This window comes from Spironucleus salmonicida, chromosome 7 (assembly GCF_000497125.1).
Source record: "Spironucleus salmonicida strain ATCC 50377 chromosome 7, whole genome shotgun sequence".
Lineage (NCBI taxonomy): Eukaryota > Fornicata > Diplomonadida > Hexamitidae > Spironucleus > Spironucleus salmonicida.
This window is the reverse complement of record NC_090602.1, coordinates 1,068,954-1,087,448: the sequence shown is the minus strand read 5'-3', so window position 1 is coordinate 1,087,448 and position 18,495 is coordinate 1,068,954. Positions and strand designations below refer to the sequence as shown.

The window sequence follows — 18,495 nt, the reverse complement described above, 5'->3', positions numbered from 1 at the left end:
AAATAACCTCTATAATATAAATAGTAAATTGTATTATAAAGTTATTTATACACTATTATTTTATTTGATATATGATTTATATGATAATATAATTTCTAAAATGTCCGCATTCACATCAACATAATAAATTGCAGATAGGTCAATAAAGCCATCTCCAGCAGATTCTAATACACTAGATTCATATAAAAATACATCTGCATTTAGAAGACCTCCAGCTTAATCAATATCAACTAGGAATTCCCTGTCTAATTCTTTGTCAACTAAAAATTTATCTTAAGCATCTCCTGCAGATGCTAATTTAAGAAGATCACTATCAGGTAAGGTTATTTTTTCGACTACAAAACGTGTATAAATCAAGCCGTAAACACCTGTATCTGTTGGGCCTGGGTCATATCAGCTTCCTTCATGTTTTTCGTAAAAATCATCAACAATGTCTTTTAAATATTCTAAAGATAAACTGAAAACTTCTGGTGAATTAAATTTAAGTGGTACTGAATATCATTAACTTTCTAATAAAAAATCTGCACCATCATATACAATGCGATAAAGGCCAAAAGCGCCAGAAAATATCAATCCAGGTCCAAATAAATATGAAGTCAAAAATGACGATTCAACAAATTCTCGTATATAGAAAGCACCTGTTTCAATCATTCCTCGAGCGAAAAGTCGTGATGTATTTAGAGATAACTCCAATCCTGGTGTAGGGTAATATGAAATTAGAGAAAAGACTCCTAATGCTGGGTTTACTATGAGTGGTAGAAATTATAGGGAATTAGAAAGAAAGTGAGTGCGTCGGTAATTGTTGTCTATCGAAAATGTTTATAAAATGATAACAACTCTATATATCAAAAACTTTTCTTAACTTTAAAAATAATATCATTGTATACTATATATGATAAATATTTAAATATAAAGTATATGTAAAAACCCTAAATGTCTATATTTAATATTATTAACATTATATAAAAACTGATATACAAAAAAAAATAATGGAACCATACTATACATTGAGTATATTTCGTTATTTTTTTAGTTAGCCGCTTTACTTAAATGCGATTACGGCTAAAGTAAAAATACGAAAAGGTATAGTCTATGAAATAATTCGAACATTTTCATTTAACACATCTTATATCTGATATTGATAGTATAAATAATAGCTTTTAAATTTGTTTATGCTCTACAGAGTCATCATAAATTTAAGATTCTAATTCTGTTTGAAAAAATAAATCAGTATAATATCTGATAATACTTTAATTTTCAAAATAAGAGAGTTAAATTTACCTGCTACTAGAATTTAGACAATAGATTAATATACAATAATGATAGTACTACATATTATATAAAATTTATTGAAAATAGGTTACATATATAATTATTTAAACATATTGATTCCAAATGAGATTAAAATTAATTGAAACTTATAGTTACAAGAAGAAGCAAAATCAACAGTAATATTTCTAAAATATTATTAAATAGGAGCATGAAGACCAAATAGTACATGTAACTCATTAAATTTTGAACATATATTTCAAAGCCGTTATTTAAGAAGAAAATTCAGAATGAAATGCCCTATTTTGATTAGTAATTTGATTATATGATATATCCCATTATATTATGTACATACAGTCTTGCCAATATCAATAATTAAATTATCCTCTTCCATAATTTATAATATTTCGTATATAATAACATATTATTTTACTTTTCACTAGTCCCTTCCAATATGGCTTATCCTCCATAATCTTTAGTCTAGGCCTCGTATCATTTTTTCAAAGCTTAAAACTTTAAATCTGCATTAAAAATTGCGACTGCATTATTAACATTATATCGTCCTACACCCCCATCACTCCTTTTAGCAGCCGCTTCAGCTTCTAAGCTAAATCGCTTAGATATCGTCAGAACAGTATATAGAATAGCCAAAAAGGATGTCAACTATACATGTTCCATTATTTTTTAAAAATAGTTCCTGCAGATCCTACTAACTGCCGAATTTAACCACCGAAGTTAAAATTACGTATAAATTGCATAGCAGCTTCAGATGCTCGAGAAAAACAATATTAACCCAGCTGTAACTACTGCACTCAGTGTAAACTTCATCCAAACCTTCCAATTCAAGAAACTTGAACCACTTCAACTATCACCAGAAATATAAACTATTGTTAATATTATATAATAACAGCCAATTATTGAACACTCACCAGATGTTTATAAACTTGAGCAAACTTTCAGCAAAAAAATCGACAAAAATATAGTTCTGAATGAGAAAACCCACTTTTCAAGACTAGGCATCCAAAACAGTGAATTGTCTATTAGCTAGGAAATCTAAATACTGAACAAGGCGCACTGGTTGGTTGCCTCCCAATTTCTCTTCGATAAAACTGGCGAAAAGCTTGCAAATTCATCTAATTGCACACATATTTTCCGCGAAATGTCAAATTTTTCGTTTTAAAAGTATCCTATTTTAGGAATGGAAAATGAAATTGTAATAAAATTTGTTACTGATTGGGCCAAAATTTAGTACAGTGTACGCTCAATTTGCAGCGTTTTGGGCCCTGTTTTCCATAATTTGAGCCTCGTTTTGCACGCAGATAAAAAGCTAGCGAAGAGCCTCGCAATCGCCAGTTTGGTTTGTTTTAGCTCGAAATAAGGCATTTACACATTTTCAGATTTGAACGATTTACCAGACGAACAAATTCCTAATTTCGATCTTTTCTCACCTTCAGAAACGAATTTAGAAGCGATTTTGAACTATTCACAATATACAAATTCTTAATACGCATTTTAACTGGTATACAATGTTTTTCTAGCTGTAAAATAGCAAAAAATTAGTAAAAAACTTAAAGAACACATTTCAATTTACGCATTTTAGCTTGCTTTTAGCATGCAATTTGATACTAGCTTCAAATTGTCATTGCTAACGCTTGCTAATCCCCTTAAATACGCAAAAAGCGATTTTGACGGATTCGAAAAACTTTCTACAAAACAAATTCATAATTTCTTCTTATTATTTGATATTAAGAACTAATATATAATTTCCCGCTTCACAACTCAACTTCAGCGAAAAACGGACGATCTTTCGAGGATTTTGATTGCGAATTTGCTGCTCACTAAAATTTCTCTGAACAATTTGCACTGGAAATTCTTCGAGTTGAACAGAGAAAATCTGCTCAAAATCGCAGATTTGAAGCGCTCTAAAGTGCTGTTTTCGAAGTATTCCGAGAAGGTACGCAGCGACGTCGAAAAGCTGGTTTTGGAGCTCGTTGGAGGAAGCGGAATTCGCGAAAGTCGGCAGCTTGTAATGGTTGTCGTCGCGTTTCTGAGCGTTTTCGAGTTCGACGAATTCAGGGCTTAAAAGATATAATAATGCGTATTGAGTAGTTTCGATTTTCTGCGTAACTGCTCCAACGAAGTCGAAATGCTCTCTATATAGCTCATATTCACTTGTTTGGGTTCAAAAATCAACAGTTAAGATTTTGGGTACTTCTGCGATAACAAAAACGAAATTTTTAATTTGGCAAAAGTTAAATATTATATATAAAATAATTAAATAGAAAATGCCGTATAAATTTTGAAAGGGAAATAAAATTTAAATTTCGGAATTTATCAATATTATATAAAATAAATGATAAAAGATATTAAAAATTATTTGCATGAGAGAATTTAATTGTATAAAAAGAATCAGGAAAATCTAAAAATTAACAATGACATAACGAGTATGCTGGCGAGTCTGAAATAGCTCAGTGAAGTATCATTTAAGTCGACAAAGAATGAGCCTTGGCTTATTTACGCAAATGCTGTGCTAAAATCTGTGAAGTTTGATGCCGAGTTTTCGAACATTCAGGCGAGCAAAAATCTAGACTAATTTGACTGGAACTAGGAACTTTTTGAACAATTTTGCTATAAAAATTGTGGTGTGGACATGGAGTGGAAAACTGAAATTGAATAAATAATTGAGGAATGTGAGGGCCAGTTGGGGCTGCAAGAGTGAGATAATTGGGGTTATGAGAGTTAGAAGTTGTAGCATTTTGTAAGCCCGGAAAGTAGCAGTGCTCACATTAGACAAACAGGTAGAATGTTTACTTATATGATAAAATGATAATTCTTAAATTTTAAAACTAATTCATATATGATATTAATAAAAATAATAGTTACTTCACTACGTATACTTTGGAAATTAAGAGTGATTAACCGAGTATTTTGTTAATAAGCATCGTTAATTCGCGATCTAACCTCATTTAATTAGATAAAATAGAAACTCAATCGATAAATTTTATTAGAGACAGTGGATGCTCAGAATAGCAGGATTCTTCGTCAGTACTAAATATAAATAGGTGCTCCATCTTTTAACTTTAATGGCGAGCTGCTATCTAAGTAATAAGCTTTGGTGATGCCATGGTTATCAATGATTTGCTGGACTAATATTTAGGGGGGAAATAAGTACCAGTCCTAGATGTCTTCATCATCATTTTGAAATATTCACTTCTTATCAATATTATCAGTTTATCATAATATATGGATAATCACTTATTTACAATTGTAACTGATACTAAGAGTACTGCAAATTGGGTATTATATAATGTAATTATAAGTTTATAAAAACCAAAAACTTTAAGATTATTAAACTTTGATATTATTTTAATATTATATTACATAGTATGTTGCTAGGTTACTGAATATATTTAAAAAGCGTTGTGAGCATAAGGAAATAATTTTATGATACATATATGATCAAACAACATCACTGCGTTTACACTGTATATATATATATATATATATATATATATATATATATATATATATATATTTGAACTAATTATAAATTATCTAAAGCTAAGAATTTATTTTAACCTAAATTTGTATTTTATAACAAAAATAAATTAAATTTAAGAAAATTATCAACTATAATATACCTAACTAATATCAGTATATTATATGATTATATTTGCATTTACGTAACTACAATGTAAAAAAATTATTTTCAAGATTTTTGCCATAAGAAACTACAGCTAGATTGCAGATAAAATAATGATAGATAAAGTTTAATAATTTTTTATAATAATAGGAATATGGTAATATATAGATGGTATGATATCAATATAATATAGAATAAATAATAACTTTGTAGACCAAATTTATTATAAATTTAAGTTACTGCTTTATAAAATTATGAATTAAATAAAAATAAAGTCATTAAATATTAGTTGATGATTATACTTGAAAACTATAACATGTTATAAAATAAAGATTTTAGGTTTCTAAAGATTGAGGTCATATTAATGAAACTAATTAATGGTATTAAGAACATCATAGTTCTTTATCAGTTTTTATTATAAATAAATCATCTTATTGTATTAATGGTTTTATAGTATACATAATTTATAAAGCATTCACTTGCAAGGGTTTATGAGAAACCGTAAAATAATTAATACATATTTCGTTTGGAGTATTTTTAAATATAAAACTTCAATTAATCATGAATAAGTATAAAATACAATAATTATTAATATTGTAAAATACGTGAGAACATAAATTGAAAGATGTACTAATGCTTATAAAATAGTAACTAGAAATTAAAAAATTATAATCCATAATAATATAAGTGATCTAATATATAAATTATCAAAAGTCAAATATATAAAATAAATTCAGTACTAAATATTACGATATAAAATAAGGATTTTATTTAATTTAAAATGTTTCTTTAGTTAAATGCATTAATATCATATTCATACAGTAATAAACAGTGATGATATTGATTTAGCCATTATAGATGCAAAAAGATATGAAATAAGATAAACTGATGAATATTAATATTAGTTTTTATTTTATCATCATATAATAATAAAATTGAAGTATTATGAATGCCATTTCTTCAGTGAATTCTCGTTAAAAACAAATGATAGCAATGAATGAATCATTAAATAATAAAGAAATAAGACAACAAAGCGTTTTACTAGCATGATTATAAATAAAAAGATACTTGAAAGCGAGCCATGCGCGACGTCCGCTGATGCTAGTCTGGGAACCGCCCACTGCCAGCCTAATCTTGCTCCGTTTCCGGCCTGGGACGTACAGCTCGTTTAACCACCAGAGGTCTGGTCCTTCCGGTCCATTCCGCTGGGGACAACAGGCGAACCTAGGGCATCGGGGCGCCGCGCATAGCTGAGGGAGCGGGGCCGCAGATTTGAAGTAGAGGGCCGCGGTGCAAATTGGAATATAATAATATAATACTGCAAAAGGGGATCTTAGAAAACTTCACTTCCAAACTTCAATATATTGCTTCGATTTAGTCCCACGAACGATGAAGAAACCGATTCATCTGGATTAAGATATATCATGGCACCTGCTTATTTTGGTTTCGCCAAATGTAACTATCGCCTCGCGTGTATCAGGAGCCCCCAAAGTCTCCGAGATCCCTCAAAGCGCTTACCAGCCAGCCCTCCTTCGCTCGAGTAGTTGAAAGTCCCCTACCGAAGCTGAAGACGATACGCTTCATGTACAAGCGGCCGCGGAACCACGTTGCCTCGCCGCGCAAGACCGAGGCTAGCCTGATGACGTCTAGCCTTCTATCGGATATAGAGAAGAAACCTTCGTTCCACAACTATTACGAGAATGACTTCCACCAAACCGACATCTTGGATAACTTCAGCTTCAAGATCGAGAAGAAATTGTTTTCGAACCGCGCTACCTATTTCAGCGACCTGAAGAAAAAGGAGGTACAGGTGCGGAAAATGCTCGAGAAGCAGGAGCGCCAGCACAAGGGCCTGCCCGAAACTGATGATTGAATGTCACTTCTTGTAGCCTGCCTCCTCGTCGAGCCTCGTGCAGTACATCTCGTGGGCGTCCTTGTACGTCTTACGCTCGTATAGCTCCCTGTTCATCAGGTAGGCCTTCTGGAAGCATTTTTTGACCAGGATAGGGAAGATAAGTGTCGCATCCGCGTAGACCTTCACGGGCGTAGCATCCGCGGAAATCTTTCCCCAAGAGACAGCCTCCTCGGGGAGCGCCCCGGCGTCCGACCCGTCGAATTCCTGGGCCGTGTTGACGAAGACCGAGAAGTCTGCACCCTTCCCGGTGAACAGGTTGGCGTTCATGATGTGGTGCTTGCAGACTCCTCCACCTAGGATAAGGCAGCCGTTCTTTGGTGAAAATATGGCCTGGTTGTTCATGGCGCGAATATCTCCAATCACGTCAAGCACAAGCCCGGGTTTCTTGTAAGAGTGGAAGTAGAGCATGTCGCCTAAAGAGCCATCTGTGATCGCGGGGCAGAAAATGGGAATGTTGTTCTTATGTGCCCAGTACGCGATGCTACTCTCGTCGTTTATTTTCTCCCCCAGCTTATTGATCAGCCGAGAGGGAGTCCAGTGGAAGCCCTACTGCTGCTCGGCATGACACTCGTCGAAGATGGGCAGGATCCAGTCCTCGAACTTGCAGTAGTTGTCGTTGGGGACGATCAGATTGCCTATTCTGTTTAAAGACTACTCGCGCAACTTGGCACCGTTAAGGTTGAACTCTGCGAGGTAGGTAGGTGCGAGACACTTTATGAGGTCTTCTTCAACGGCCCCAGCGGTTGTAACAACAACGTCTACGAGTTTGTGCTTCACGAGATAACAAATCATCTCGCGGAGACCGGATGATACTAAATTCGACGTATAGCCCAAGAAAATTTTGGCAGGAATTTATTTCCTTAGAGAAATATCCTCTGGATACGCTTGATTAGGGTCAAATTTGTCGTCAGAAAGGCGCCAGTTTAACATCTTGTCAAGCTCTATCATAGCTTTTCCAAGTGCAGATGCTTAGTAACCAATTGTGAGATAATTGTCAAAAATTTTATCTAACGTTATTTCAGGATCATCTAAATTAGGACCATTGATTATGGGATGGTCTTTCATTAAAGAGGGATCAGAAGGCTTTAAAACGGCATCAGCTGATTTTTATGGTATGTTCATTGAGGAATGAAAACATATAAAACTTAAATATTAATATATAATACTATTATTATTAATTAAACTTATATTATTAATAAGTAATTTAATACTTATATTCTAAATTTTTAATTCTGTGTTTTAATTATTTATTTCTCTAGTTTAATTAATGTTGCAGGCCAGTAATTATGTCTTAGGACTAATAAATATATTTTTTTTACAATGATAAAACTATTATTTTTGTTTTATTTTTTTAATCTTAATAATAACCTGATAGATATTTTTTAAATAGATTATATAGATAGTTTAAAAGCATTAATTTATATTAAAATAAAACATAGCATGTTATTGTAATGTAGTAATTAATAATCTTACCCAAATTAATAAAATCTCTGATAAAATATTTAATTTAAGATAAATGAATACTTTATTTTATAAGAGGAATATGTTATTTAGATATTGTATTCACCTAATTAATGGCAGTCTAAGAAAATTTCAGCAAAAAAATTTATATTATTAAAAAAATTATGTGAAACTTTATACACACTTTCTTGATAGAAATACGCAATATATTAAACATTATAATTATATAAAATATAATACACTAAAATTAGTTAATCTTTCGATCAAATAAATATTTATTATACAATATTATTTATATACTTCATAGATTAAATGGATGATGTAATTCAAAATTCTTCTTACGAATAGTTATATGAATATAGAAATAGATTATAATTTACTCTTGGTATGGCTGAATCATATATGATGCAAAAAATTGAAGCAGGCTCAGTTGGATACCTTTTGCATTAAGGTAGGTAAAATGCATTAAATCGACATCCATAGGCAGTATGGCTGAATGTATAAAAATAGCTTGAAGCAGAAGGAGCCCAAATTATTTCAGAGCAAGAATGTGTTTTGCGATAGATTCGTTCTAGTAGGGCATTCACACCTAAAGAGTTAGAAAAGCATCCTGTTGCTAGTGTTTTAATGGATATTAATAGTTATTATTAAGATATGAAATGATTTATGTAAAATTTAAATTTATAACAACTGGTCATTCAAGTTTAGTCAAGAAACATTCTTCTTCAACATTGCTTTCGTTTTAACCCCTAACTATTCTGAAGAAACCATCTTCACCCCAGTTCCTACCTAAATAATTCTTGCCTATCCAATATTTAACATTATTTTCTTCACCATAACCGACAATTTAGAAAAATTAAGCACCAATGCTTTTACCTAAGGCATGATAGTAAATACCAGACTCATAATACATGAAATCTTCATAAATAAACATGCCAGCATGAACGGTACCAGATTATAAACCAACCATGATGCTTTCTTCATCATAGCATATATCTTCAAAACCTTTAGTCTTTGTATTATCTTCATCATCTCTATCCCAACAGTGATCACTACATTTAGCGTATGCATTTTTAAGAGGTTAGCATCTATCAGTAACAGTACCAGTAAATTTCATGAATCTTTGAACAACTTTAGCAGTACCACCATTACATTAAACATCTGAAGTATCACAATTCTGAATATATTATTCAGAATACTGTATTCTAGTTTTGTCAATCTTATTAAGGCAACGGTTATCAGATAATATATTAGCCATTACAAAAGCATGATGAGAATGGCAACCTTTCATATCACGTATTACGTCTACACACTCCGGTGAAGTAACTCTATAATCCAATGAGGATGGTACTTCGCCACGCAGAATAGTTTTAGGGATGTTAGCTAATTCTTAATTGTGATTAAATAATGAATAAATTTAAGTTTTGGTATAACCTTCAAAGCGAGAAGGAATTGCATGCTTCCAAGATAAGTTGAGCTGATTCAATTAATCTAGAAATTGTTGCTGGTGGAATAACTATGATTACACCAAGACGAACATAAAAATTATGTGGAGAGGTAATGATTAATAATATAAAATAAATATGTTTTGAAGTTAAATCTTTTTACTAATTTAAATATTATATCTATATAACTTATAACTTATAATTTATTTTTAAATTAACTCACATATTTTTAAATTAGTCATTGTAATATTAAAATATTTTAATATGGCATGATAAATATAAATATTTCAGTTTATTTTATTGTGAATTTTCTTAAGAAATACGCTAATTCTAAGATAAACATATTCTAAGATATTCAAACCACATTATTATTAATAGAGAAAACTAAACTTTATTACCATAGTTATCTGTTAGAATATTTATTGCATATATTTTTTTAAGCTTATGGTTATGAGATTATACAAAAATTCATATATCATTTTATGTCAATACCTAATTATACCATGATATTATTACGGGTAGATGAGTAAGAACGTAAATCAAATTTTGCTTAATATCGTTTCTATTTCTATCCATTAAAAATATTAACATTATTAATATATTAATTACTACACTACTTTTCCAAAAATGTCAGATTTCGCATATGAAAAATTTACGCAGAATCTACATAAACGCCTACAAACATTCTCACTGGACCTAGCTAATTATCATAAGGCGATGGATCAACTGGCGAAAATTGGTCCAAAGCTCTAAAATTCTCTATCGGAACTTCTTCAGGCCGAGACGTCAAATGTTGCGCGAATCGCACAGCTGGCCCTTAAACAGCAACTAGTTATTAACGATTCACACATTGCAACCTAGCGCGCTCTACTACCCGCATATGCGCTTTTAACCTCGAATTAGCAGACTTTCAAGGCGTTAAATCAGGCGATTCGGGCATACAAAATGTCCCTAAAGCAATCAGAAAACTCGAAAACTGCGCCATAAAAGTAGGATAACGAAGCAGCACTAGCGGCATGCTCCAGGGAGCTGATTTCACGGGCTGGTGCCTTCGAAAAAATGCGATTTGATGCGTGGAAATCTATTATAAAGGAAATTGGGGATATAGAAATTAAGCGGGGTAGCAAGGGATGTGAAAGCGCACCTGTGTTGTTTGGAGTCGGGATTATCTGCTGCGAATACGGTGACTTGGTTGGGAAACTGAATGGCGTTGTTGGGGATGTTAAATCATTACTGTAAAATAGTGGCGTTGGTTCGCTTGTATGCTCCAGAAATTACGATGTTGAAAAATAATCTGATGTGAAGATGAGCATTATCCGGGAGGACGGTTGGGAGTGAAGAATGGTTGAAAAATCACTTTTTAAAAAGGTTAATTACCTTTTTTGATGACAATTTCGTAGGTGTTTCGTTTAAAGGTAATAATGACTGGGCTGTATTGCTGAAAAATATTTTTTCATAGTCGATATTCTCAGGAATACTTTATTGCGATAATAACTATTATGATGGAATGTCTGGAATTTCTTATGCTAAAATATCGCTTTGGGGATAAATTCCATAGAAGTTTATCTCTTACTATAGAAGTTATTGAATATCAGAATCCTGGGGTTTTTATCCTATAAATAGTTATAATAATCGAGGTAGCAGTTAAATATTAGATGTTTATAATTATAATGCCTAATATTAGGTGGAATATTGTTGCTATTAATTTATGAAGATTTTAAAATATTAAGGTAAAGTAGGTAGATCATATTCTTCACCATCTTTTTCACTTAACACTGTGTATACTTATTGGCACATTGATTTTGCTATTTTTTAAACGTAACTGGAGTAATTAAGCTACGATATGATTAAATCGTTCTGCTTAATAAATTAAATACTATCAGTTAAAAGTATAATCTATCGTTTATTACTTGACATTTATTGAATAATATCTAAAGTTTATGATACATTTTATTCTTATACAACAATGAATATAACTTAATCTTCAATAAAATGCATTTATTTAAATGGTTCTATGATGTTAAGTTGTTTTTTAACTTATTGTAAATTTTAGAAGCTCAAGTTTGCTAAAATCCAGGTAAATATACCCATAGAGTATTATTATGCCTCTAAAAATTATGAAAATTCTGGATGAGTAAAAATGGACATTTTAAAATACTATAAATACAAGGTAAAGCTAATATAATATTATAAATATTATTTTTATATATTCATAAAACATTATATGAACAAACCACAGTCATTCATCATAATCAATTATATTTTAGAGAAATTCCGCCCTTCTAGTTTCGATTTCATGAATTTCTAGTTTTTAGCGATATGCAACTTCTTTTTACTCCTATCTTATTATAAAAAGTTAACTATCTACCTTATAATTGAATTTTTTTAATATAGGCGATTGTTCATATTGTTCTATATTTTCAAAAGACTCAAGTTTAAATGATTTAAGTTTGGCTAATTTTTAGGGGCTTTGCATTAAATTATCAGACTAAGTGCTAGTTAGGTTTAGTTATCTTCTTGGACTGATAACGTGCTTCTTAACTCGACTATTAACGAGACTTTGGTTCCTGACTATTGGTTTTAGTGGTTTTGCTATATTGTCCATTGAGCGTTTGTTATTTTATTGTTGAAGGCTACGAACAATTAAGTTGGGCGATCGTAACATTTTTAAAACAGATTAGCTAGAATGATATAAATATGTATTTTTATTTTTATTTTTGTATAAATGAAGACAAAAATTTGGAATACTATATGTTAATACATAAAATTTAAAAGGTTTGCAAAAAAATCATGTTTTTTAGTTTTCTAATTTTTTATCAAGGGACACTAATAGACTATTAGTAAAATACTTTGCACTCCGGATATTATCATTTATTGACTAGAATTCTTCTTTCTAATTGATCATCTCGACTTCTAAGATATCTATTATCAATCTTTCATTTTCTAATCCAACAAAATCACCATCGTCTATCATTTTTTACAGATCCGATGTAATTTCATGTAACTAGTTTATATTTTTACGCTATTTTATCAGATAACTTTATAATAGCCTCCTCTCATATTCATGGAGTTTATCTAATTTAACAACTAATTATTAACGGATACTAGTAGATTAATATTTACATTAAGGAGATCCAATTTCACTGATGGTATCTTCCTCGTTCATTTTTAAAAGATTATGCGGGTCTTGGTTCGTAATATTTCAATTATCATTATTAATTATTCATATAATTTTAATTTTTACCTAAAATCAATTGATGACTATATCTATAATATTAAACTATTTAAGTTAATCTTATTGATATTTCAATTAAATAATAATTTATTATTTCAGATAAATTTTTATTTGATTTGACAATAATTAATAAATTTTACTATCTTGTCGAATCTAAAAATGATTTTATCTAGTATTTAACTATTAATATTTTAAATATGCTTTACGTTATCAATAAACTCAATATTATGAATAAGTACTAATTTTATAGAATTTCATCAATTTTTATTGTTAAATAACTAACACTAGTTTTATGTATATAAATGTTTGACGAGATAATTTTTAATGATATTGCACATAAATTTTATTTTAACTTACTAGAAGGTAGAAATTCTCAAATGAAAATCACATCCTTGAAAACCATACTTTTCTGATCTATAAAGCTCTATCAAAACTACCCACCTACTAATAACAAATGCACAAATTATGTGCAGATATTTATTTTATTCTATCGTCAGCAATAATATCATAAAGAGCCCCACCTAAAACCGCATCTGCATGATTTCTAGGTTATTTTCCAGTGATTAGTGCTTCGTAAATTTATATGGCAAAGTGAATCTAGTCGAATTCTGTCCATAATAATGTTGCCACTGAACACCACGCTTGAGCTCCATCAAGCGACCCCTTTTTCTCTTACATCCTTAAATATTACTAAATTATACTAAAACTTGACTAAACACTTTCGAAAAAGTCACTAGTATGTTTTTAATGAGAAATTCTTGCTTACAAATAAGCCTTAATAAATAAAAATTGACTTTCACAAGTCATATCATACAATTTTTATGCTAAGACAATATTTTCAGCTACCTTCTACTTCGTGAAAAGCTTTAGGTATAGTAACTTTTTTTGTAGAAAAATATCATCTGGACATATAATAATCTATCTTTTTAATATACGAACAAAGTTTTTAAACTATTTTTCAGTGGGTTCTTTAACCACAATTTAGCACATTTAATTAAGAAGTTTATAGTTTTTATAGTCTTTTCCTAATTAATTCCGCAAATCGTTGTAAATTAAGGCTCCCTAATTAAGCTGAATTGCGAGAACTTAAAACTAAGTCTCAAAATCGTCTATTTGAGCATTTGTGAATTTTGTATGGCACGAACTTGACCCTTATATCAGTTTTGCTAAATAAAGAAGTGCAAAAACACGATATTTACGACATACATTGTTATGAAGAGTATTTAGCTAAAATTACGTCAATAATTATATAATAATATTATTAATGCCTACTTCCTACAGAATTTCTATAATTTCTAAAATTTATGGTGTGAAAAATAGTGACTTTTCCGTTTCTAGTATTTCATCTTTATATTGTATTTAATTAACTTGTTTCTAACAACCTTTGCAATGGAAAGCTGGAGTGAGAATTTTAATCATATTAATTGTCAAAGAATCGATATACGCATCTTTTCTAATCAAGAAAAACACTGCTTAAATCAAAGGAGCATATATAAGCTCCGGAATTAAGTTAAAATGTTATATGCTGGTATTTTACAACCAAAATACACCAAGGCTCACGCGCATTCGTACATCACTGAAAATAGCCAAATTTTTATCTTCCTGGAAATAAAATACTGTTGAATCTGCCAGAATTGGCTAATTTCGCATTTAAAAACAACATTACAAGATAGAAATGGAAATTTGATTTTGATTTGGAATATCAGAAGCGTCATCGAACAAAAATTTTCCAATTTTATCGTTGAGGTTCAATTTTTTCAAAATTTTTGTCATCAAAATCGTTGAAATAATAGCTAAATTTGTGTTATTTTCAGTTTTTGCTAGCTTCAATTACTCCTTCAAAATCTGTGTTGCCTGTCTGTAATTTCCTTAAATAAAATGCGCTTTAGCGAGCAAAAACTGGTGTTTCTAACTGCTACCTTCCAGCAGTTTTTATCCGATTTAGGGATAATTCATAACAGCGTGATTTAGATATTTTTCTAATAATGGAGTGAAAAGTGGATTTTGATTTGAATTCATATACTTTATTATTTTAGGTACGTTTGCTTAAAATAGTTTTTCGTCAATTTCAATGGACGAAAGTGCCAAAATAATGTCTAATTCAGTGTTTTAAAGCTTAATTGAAAGGACTTTCAGAAGGTAAAAAGAAGATTTTTTACCAAGGTTCTAGTAGATAAAATCTACAGCTTTTTAGTCAAAAGAATCTGTTTTTTGAACTGCTTTCGTAAAAATATAAGGCTTTTGGTATTCTAAGCAAAGGTCAAGCGCTTTCTAGGGATCAGATACGTTGGATGCCATATAACTTTGAATTCTCTTCTTACCACTCTGACTAATGTGGCGGTAATAGTCTTTTTGGAGATATGCATAAAATTTTTCACGTTACTCGTCATTTTTTGAATATCTAAAAATCTTATTAATACATTTAAGCCAAAGGGTACTTTCACCAAATTAATTAAAAATAAGAGGGAAAACATTTAAGAAGTCTGTTTGCTTTTTAGTTATTTGCGCATGGATAAGTTGAACTTCAATTGATTTTTTAGTTTCACCAGTTAGAAAAAGAGCTTTCTAAAGTATCTCATAAGCGAGTACACACCTAGAATGTGTTTTAATAGCGTCAGATGCTAGTTTTTATGCTTCTAATGGTGATTAGTTTAATACATTTTAAGCCTGTTGCGCTAATGCAATAGCAAGTTCAAAATTCGATGTATCATTAAGTTATGAGGAAAATGAGGAATTTTCTGAGTAGATTGTATCAGCTGAAAGAGAATTCATTGATATTTCTGAGTCCATAAATATATGTTGAAGTGGGTGGAAACTTTACCAATTATATATTATATTTATATAATTGATTTTAGAGTAGGATCTAGCAAATCTAAGGATAACTAGATGATAATAAATTAAACTGAATCGGTCACATATTACGTTAGTTTTTCATACTTCTAGAAATATAAGGTCTAACAGTAACTTCAGCAAGAGGATTTTCAGCGAAGGCAGCACGTGCAGCACGAACTTCTTCAATGGTATTGAAAGTTAAGTAACCATGGTTCTTACCTTCAAAAGTATCTAAACCTACATTTTAAATCTTAAGCGTCTTGTTGAAATAAGACTCTATTTCTTGAAGGGAAGAAGTAGAACTGACAATGAAGGCACGGAAAAGGTTATCTTTTTCTCTAGGTTGTCTATTTTCATCTCTAGGTTCCCTAGTTTCATCTCTAGGTTTTCTTTCTGTATTTCTAGGTTTTCTCTCAGCTTTTTAAGGTTATCTTTATTCATTCTGGTGTTCGCCATCTTCTGTTCTTTCTGCGCGCATAAATTTAGGCATACGAAGTGTATCCCAATTTTCATCATTAACTGAGGTGGATATTTAAACTTCACATTCTTAGTCTTCAATGCTAAAAGTTTATAAAGAATCAGATTCGGTACGCACGAAAAATGCACCCTTACAAGCATTCTTAACTTCACAAGTGCACTTTGATTTTATCACCTCACGAGCTTCTGCAAACTTAATTCCTTTAGGAATGTGGACAAAATAGTAGGTAGCCATTTGAGGAAACCAATAGGAGTGAAAATCAAAATTGTATATTATATTATTATATGTAAATATATAATAGATAAACTATTTAGTTGAAACCATGGCTGAATTTCTACAACAGGAAATTGAGTTTATAAAGAACAATTAGCAGCTTTATGAATACCAATTTATTGAAGTGCAATAGGAAAATATCATCGTCATTTAGCATAACGGAGAACTGAAAAATATCGAGATCAGCGAAAGTGGGTTTTTATATAAAAATGACTATTATCCCACTTTCGAAAATTTACTTATGAACACGTCCTAAGACTTTTAAAACCTATTTTTCTAGCTTGTAAATGAGAAGCTGGCTAAGTGATTGCCTTTTTCACTCGTCAAAATCGTTATCGTCAAAATCATCGACCTGCGCCGCTACCTACACCCCAGGAATTTGCACATTTCCGCTACTCACAAACGCCGAAAACTGCAGATTCTGCTCAAAATCGTCATTTTGGCGTGCATTCTCGCCGCAAAAACTCGCCAGCGGCAAAATCGACTCATTTAACGCCTTTGGGGGCGTTTTGGGCCGCTGCTCGCTGCACAGGGCCTAAAACGCCGTTTCGTCGCTTCCAGCAATCGTCTAAGACCGGCGCCTGGAAATTTTATTCAGAACCGCAGGCGGCGGCTTGAAAGCGCGCGGCGGCGAGTACTTCACCTGATGCAGTCGCGCGATCCTGTTCTGCGTCGCTATGTGCTGCTGAAACTCGAGTTCGAGGCTCTGAAAGCTGATAGCGCCCCTCGACTGCTCGATTCGGTGCTGCATTTTCGCATTTTCGGCCTGAATTTGCAGTTTCTGCAGTTTCGCAGAATACGACATTTTCTGAATTCGTTAATATGATATAAACTAATCATTCCATAATGAAGCTCTAAAAGTAAAAGACCTCAGAATTGCTAAATTCGCACTGCGCGTCAGTCTGGGAGTTATTAAGTATCGTTCTTGCCGAGTTGACTTTAGAGTCAGATTCCACGTTAAAACTAGGCAATGCCAATAGCGGAAGATTTTGGATACGGCAGCCAATTTTAGCATTTTGGAATGCAACTTTCACTACATAAGAGTCGTATTCTTAGGATAGTGAAGATTTGATTTAGCTAAGTATCGGTTTTTCGCCTGTGCTCATTTGTTGCTAAACTTCTCTTTTTATTTTTCTGAAGTCTTCTTTAGTCAGCTGTTATCTGAGTTTTCTACTAAATGTCTCTCGGAACCAGTGATAAAGTCTGGATTTAGATACTCCCATAACTTCAGCAGCTTGCTTCCAAGACATATTTAGCCGCTTCACTTATTGCTCCAAAAGGTGATGATCTTTAAGCAGTTCATCTACACTATAGGTAGATAACTATTATAATGTAAAGGCTATAGCTTGTAGAGCTGTATTTTAATCTAATGGAGCTCTAGGCATTTTCGGATAAAGGTAAAAAATACATTACTTCTAATTAATATATATGTGATCGATTATTTACTTCTATTAATAGCATTAAAAACTGTAAATGTGATCGGAATAAATAGATATTTTAATGATACTATAGAGGTTTATCAATACTACAGAAACATCGCTGAAATTTATGACAGTTATTATTAAATAAAATAATACCAGTAAGTTCGTTAAACTCATAATTACTCTAATTCGGATATAATATTAAGAATATCTCATCATATCCTTTATATTATTCTAAAAAAGTAGAATAAACGTTTGCATAGTTAGTAAAATCAAGATGAATTCTAAATACCATAAATCATAATCGTTAATATTCTATTTAATTATCACTATAAATCTTGTACAGTCAAATCTAGAGAATTTGACTCTCCTTTTTAAGTTTTATCGCTAGTTGAATAATTCATAATTTTAGAACATTCCATTGTGACTGTAGGTTTTTATACAGTGAGATTCTTATTCTTTTCGATTGTGTTATAAACTGTTGTCTTCTCATATAAAGGACCTGATTTTTTTGCGCATGCAC

At 31.3% G+C, this 18,495-nt stretch overlaps 15 protein-coding genes across 15 annotated transcripts; 6 read left to right on the top strand and 9 right to left on the bottom strand. All coding sequences in view use genetic code 6, as the record gives it.

Annotated features, from left to right (window-relative positions):
• Positions 1-100: 100 nt before the first annotated feature.
• On the top strand, positions 101-787 carry SS50377_27417 (SHIPPO 1-like protein; the record flags this gene model as incomplete). Its single annotated transcript, XM_067911203.1, has 1 exon — positions 101-787. The coding sequence occupies one exon, from the start codon at positions 101-103 to the stop codon at positions 785-787; it is 687 nt and encodes a 228-aa protein (XP_067761890.1).
• Positions 788-1,723: 936 nt separating this feature from the next.
• Positions 1,724-3,988, top strand: SS50377_27416 (uncharacterized protein; the record flags this gene model as incomplete). The annotated part of the gene is made up of 1 exon (XM_067911202.1): positions 1,724-3,988. The coding sequence occupies one exon, from the start codon at positions 1,724-1,726 to the stop codon at positions 3,986-3,988; it is 2,265 nt and encodes a 754-aa protein (XP_067761889.1).
• Positions 3,989-6,365: 2,377 nt separating this feature from the next.
• SS50377_27415 (uncharacterized protein) lies at positions 6,366-6,785 on the top strand (the record flags this gene model as incomplete). Its single annotated transcript, XM_067911201.1, has 1 exon — positions 6,366-6,785. One exon carries the CDS (start codon positions 6,366-6,368, stop codon positions 6,783-6,785), a length of 420 nt encoding a protein of 139 aa, XP_067761888.1.
• Positions 6,786-6,788: 3 nt separating this feature from the next.
• Positions 6,789-7,949, bottom strand: SS50377_27414 (Deoxyhypusine synthase; the record flags this gene model as incomplete). Its single annotated transcript, XM_067911200.1, has 1 exon — positions 6,789-7,949. The coding sequence occupies one exon, from the start codon at positions 7,947-7,949 to the stop codon at positions 6,789-6,791; it is 1,161 nt and encodes a 386-aa protein (XP_067761887.1).
• Positions 7,950-8,600: 651 nt separating this feature from the next.
• SS50377_27413 (uncharacterized protein) lies at positions 8,601-8,951 on the top strand (the record flags this gene model as incomplete). Its single annotated transcript, XM_067911199.1, has 1 exon — positions 8,601-8,951. One exon carries the CDS (start codon positions 8,601-8,603, stop codon positions 8,949-8,951), a length of 351 nt encoding a protein of 116 aa, XP_067761886.1.
• Positions 8,952-8,982: 31 nt separating this feature from the next.
• SS50377_27412 (Cathepsin B) lies at positions 8,983-9,828 on the bottom strand (the record flags this gene model as incomplete). Its single annotated transcript, XM_067911198.1, has 1 exon — positions 8,983-9,828. One exon carries the CDS (start codon positions 9,826-9,828, stop codon positions 8,983-8,985), a length of 846 nt encoding a protein of 281 aa, XP_067761885.1.
• Positions 9,829-10,360: 532 nt separating this feature from the next.
• On the top strand, positions 10,361-11,071 carry SS50377_27411 (uncharacterized protein; the record flags this gene model as incomplete). Its single annotated transcript, XM_067911197.1, has 1 exon — positions 10,361-11,071. One exon carries the CDS (start codon positions 10,361-10,363, stop codon positions 11,069-11,071), a length of 711 nt encoding a protein of 236 aa, XP_067761884.1.
• Positions 11,072-11,086: 15 nt separating this feature from the next.
• On the bottom strand, positions 11,087-11,881 carry SS50377_27410 (uncharacterized protein; the record flags this gene model as incomplete). Its single annotated transcript, XM_067911196.1, has 1 exon — positions 11,087-11,881. The coding sequence occupies one exon, from the start codon at positions 11,879-11,881 to the stop codon at positions 11,087-11,089; it is 795 nt and encodes a 264-aa protein (XP_067761883.1).
• A 91-nt stretch (positions 11,882-11,972) lies between these two features.
• Positions 11,973-12,398, bottom strand: SS50377_27409 (uncharacterized protein; the record flags this gene model as incomplete). The annotated part of the gene is made up of 1 exon (XM_067911195.1): positions 11,973-12,398. The coding sequence occupies one exon, from the start codon at positions 12,396-12,398 to the stop codon at positions 11,973-11,975; it is 426 nt and encodes a 141-aa protein (XP_067761882.1).
• A 123-nt stretch (positions 12,399-12,521) lies between these two features.
• Positions 12,522-12,899, bottom strand: SS50377_27408 (uncharacterized protein; the record flags this gene model as incomplete). The annotated part of the gene is made up of 1 exon (XM_067911194.1): positions 12,522-12,899. One exon carries the CDS (start codon positions 12,897-12,899, stop codon positions 12,522-12,524), a length of 378 nt encoding a protein of 125 aa, XP_067761881.1.
• A 453-nt stretch (positions 12,900-13,352) lies between these two features.
• SS50377_27407 (uncharacterized protein) lies at positions 13,353-15,758 on the bottom strand (the record flags this gene model as incomplete). Its single annotated transcript, XM_067911193.1, has 1 exon — positions 13,353-15,758. One exon carries the CDS (start codon positions 15,756-15,758, stop codon positions 13,353-13,355), a length of 2,406 nt encoding a protein of 801 aa, XP_067761880.1.
• A 121-nt stretch (positions 15,759-15,879) lies between these two features.
• SS50377_27406 (uncharacterized protein) lies at positions 15,880-16,512 on the bottom strand (the record flags this gene model as incomplete). The annotated part of the gene is made up of 1 exon (XM_067911192.1): positions 15,880-16,512. One exon carries the CDS (start codon positions 16,510-16,512, stop codon positions 15,880-15,882), a length of 633 nt encoding a protein of 210 aa, XP_067761879.1.
• An 88-nt stretch (positions 16,513-16,600) lies between these two features.
• On the top strand, positions 16,601-16,858 carry SS50377_27405 (Aspartate/ornithine carbamoyltransferase, carbamoyl-P binding domain-containing protein; the record flags this gene model as incomplete). The annotated part of the gene is made up of 1 exon (XM_067911191.1): positions 16,601-16,858. The coding sequence occupies one exon, from the start codon at positions 16,601-16,603 to the stop codon at positions 16,856-16,858; it is 258 nt and encodes an 85-aa protein (XP_067761878.1).
• Positions 16,859-16,867: 9 nt separating this feature from the next.
• On the bottom strand, positions 16,868-17,356 carry SS50377_27404 (uncharacterized protein; the record flags this gene model as incomplete). Its single annotated transcript, XM_067911190.1, has 1 exon — positions 16,868-17,356. The coding sequence occupies one exon, from the start codon at positions 17,354-17,356 to the stop codon at positions 16,868-16,870; it is 489 nt and encodes a 162-aa protein (XP_067761877.1).
• Positions 17,357-17,387: 31 nt separating this feature from the next.
• On the bottom strand, positions 17,388-17,936 carry SS50377_27403 (uncharacterized protein; the record flags this gene model as incomplete). The annotated part of the gene is made up of 1 exon (XM_067911189.1): positions 17,388-17,936. One exon carries the CDS (start codon positions 17,934-17,936, stop codon positions 17,388-17,390), a length of 549 nt encoding a protein of 182 aa, XP_067761876.1.
• Positions 17,937-18,495: the final 559 nt, after the last annotated feature.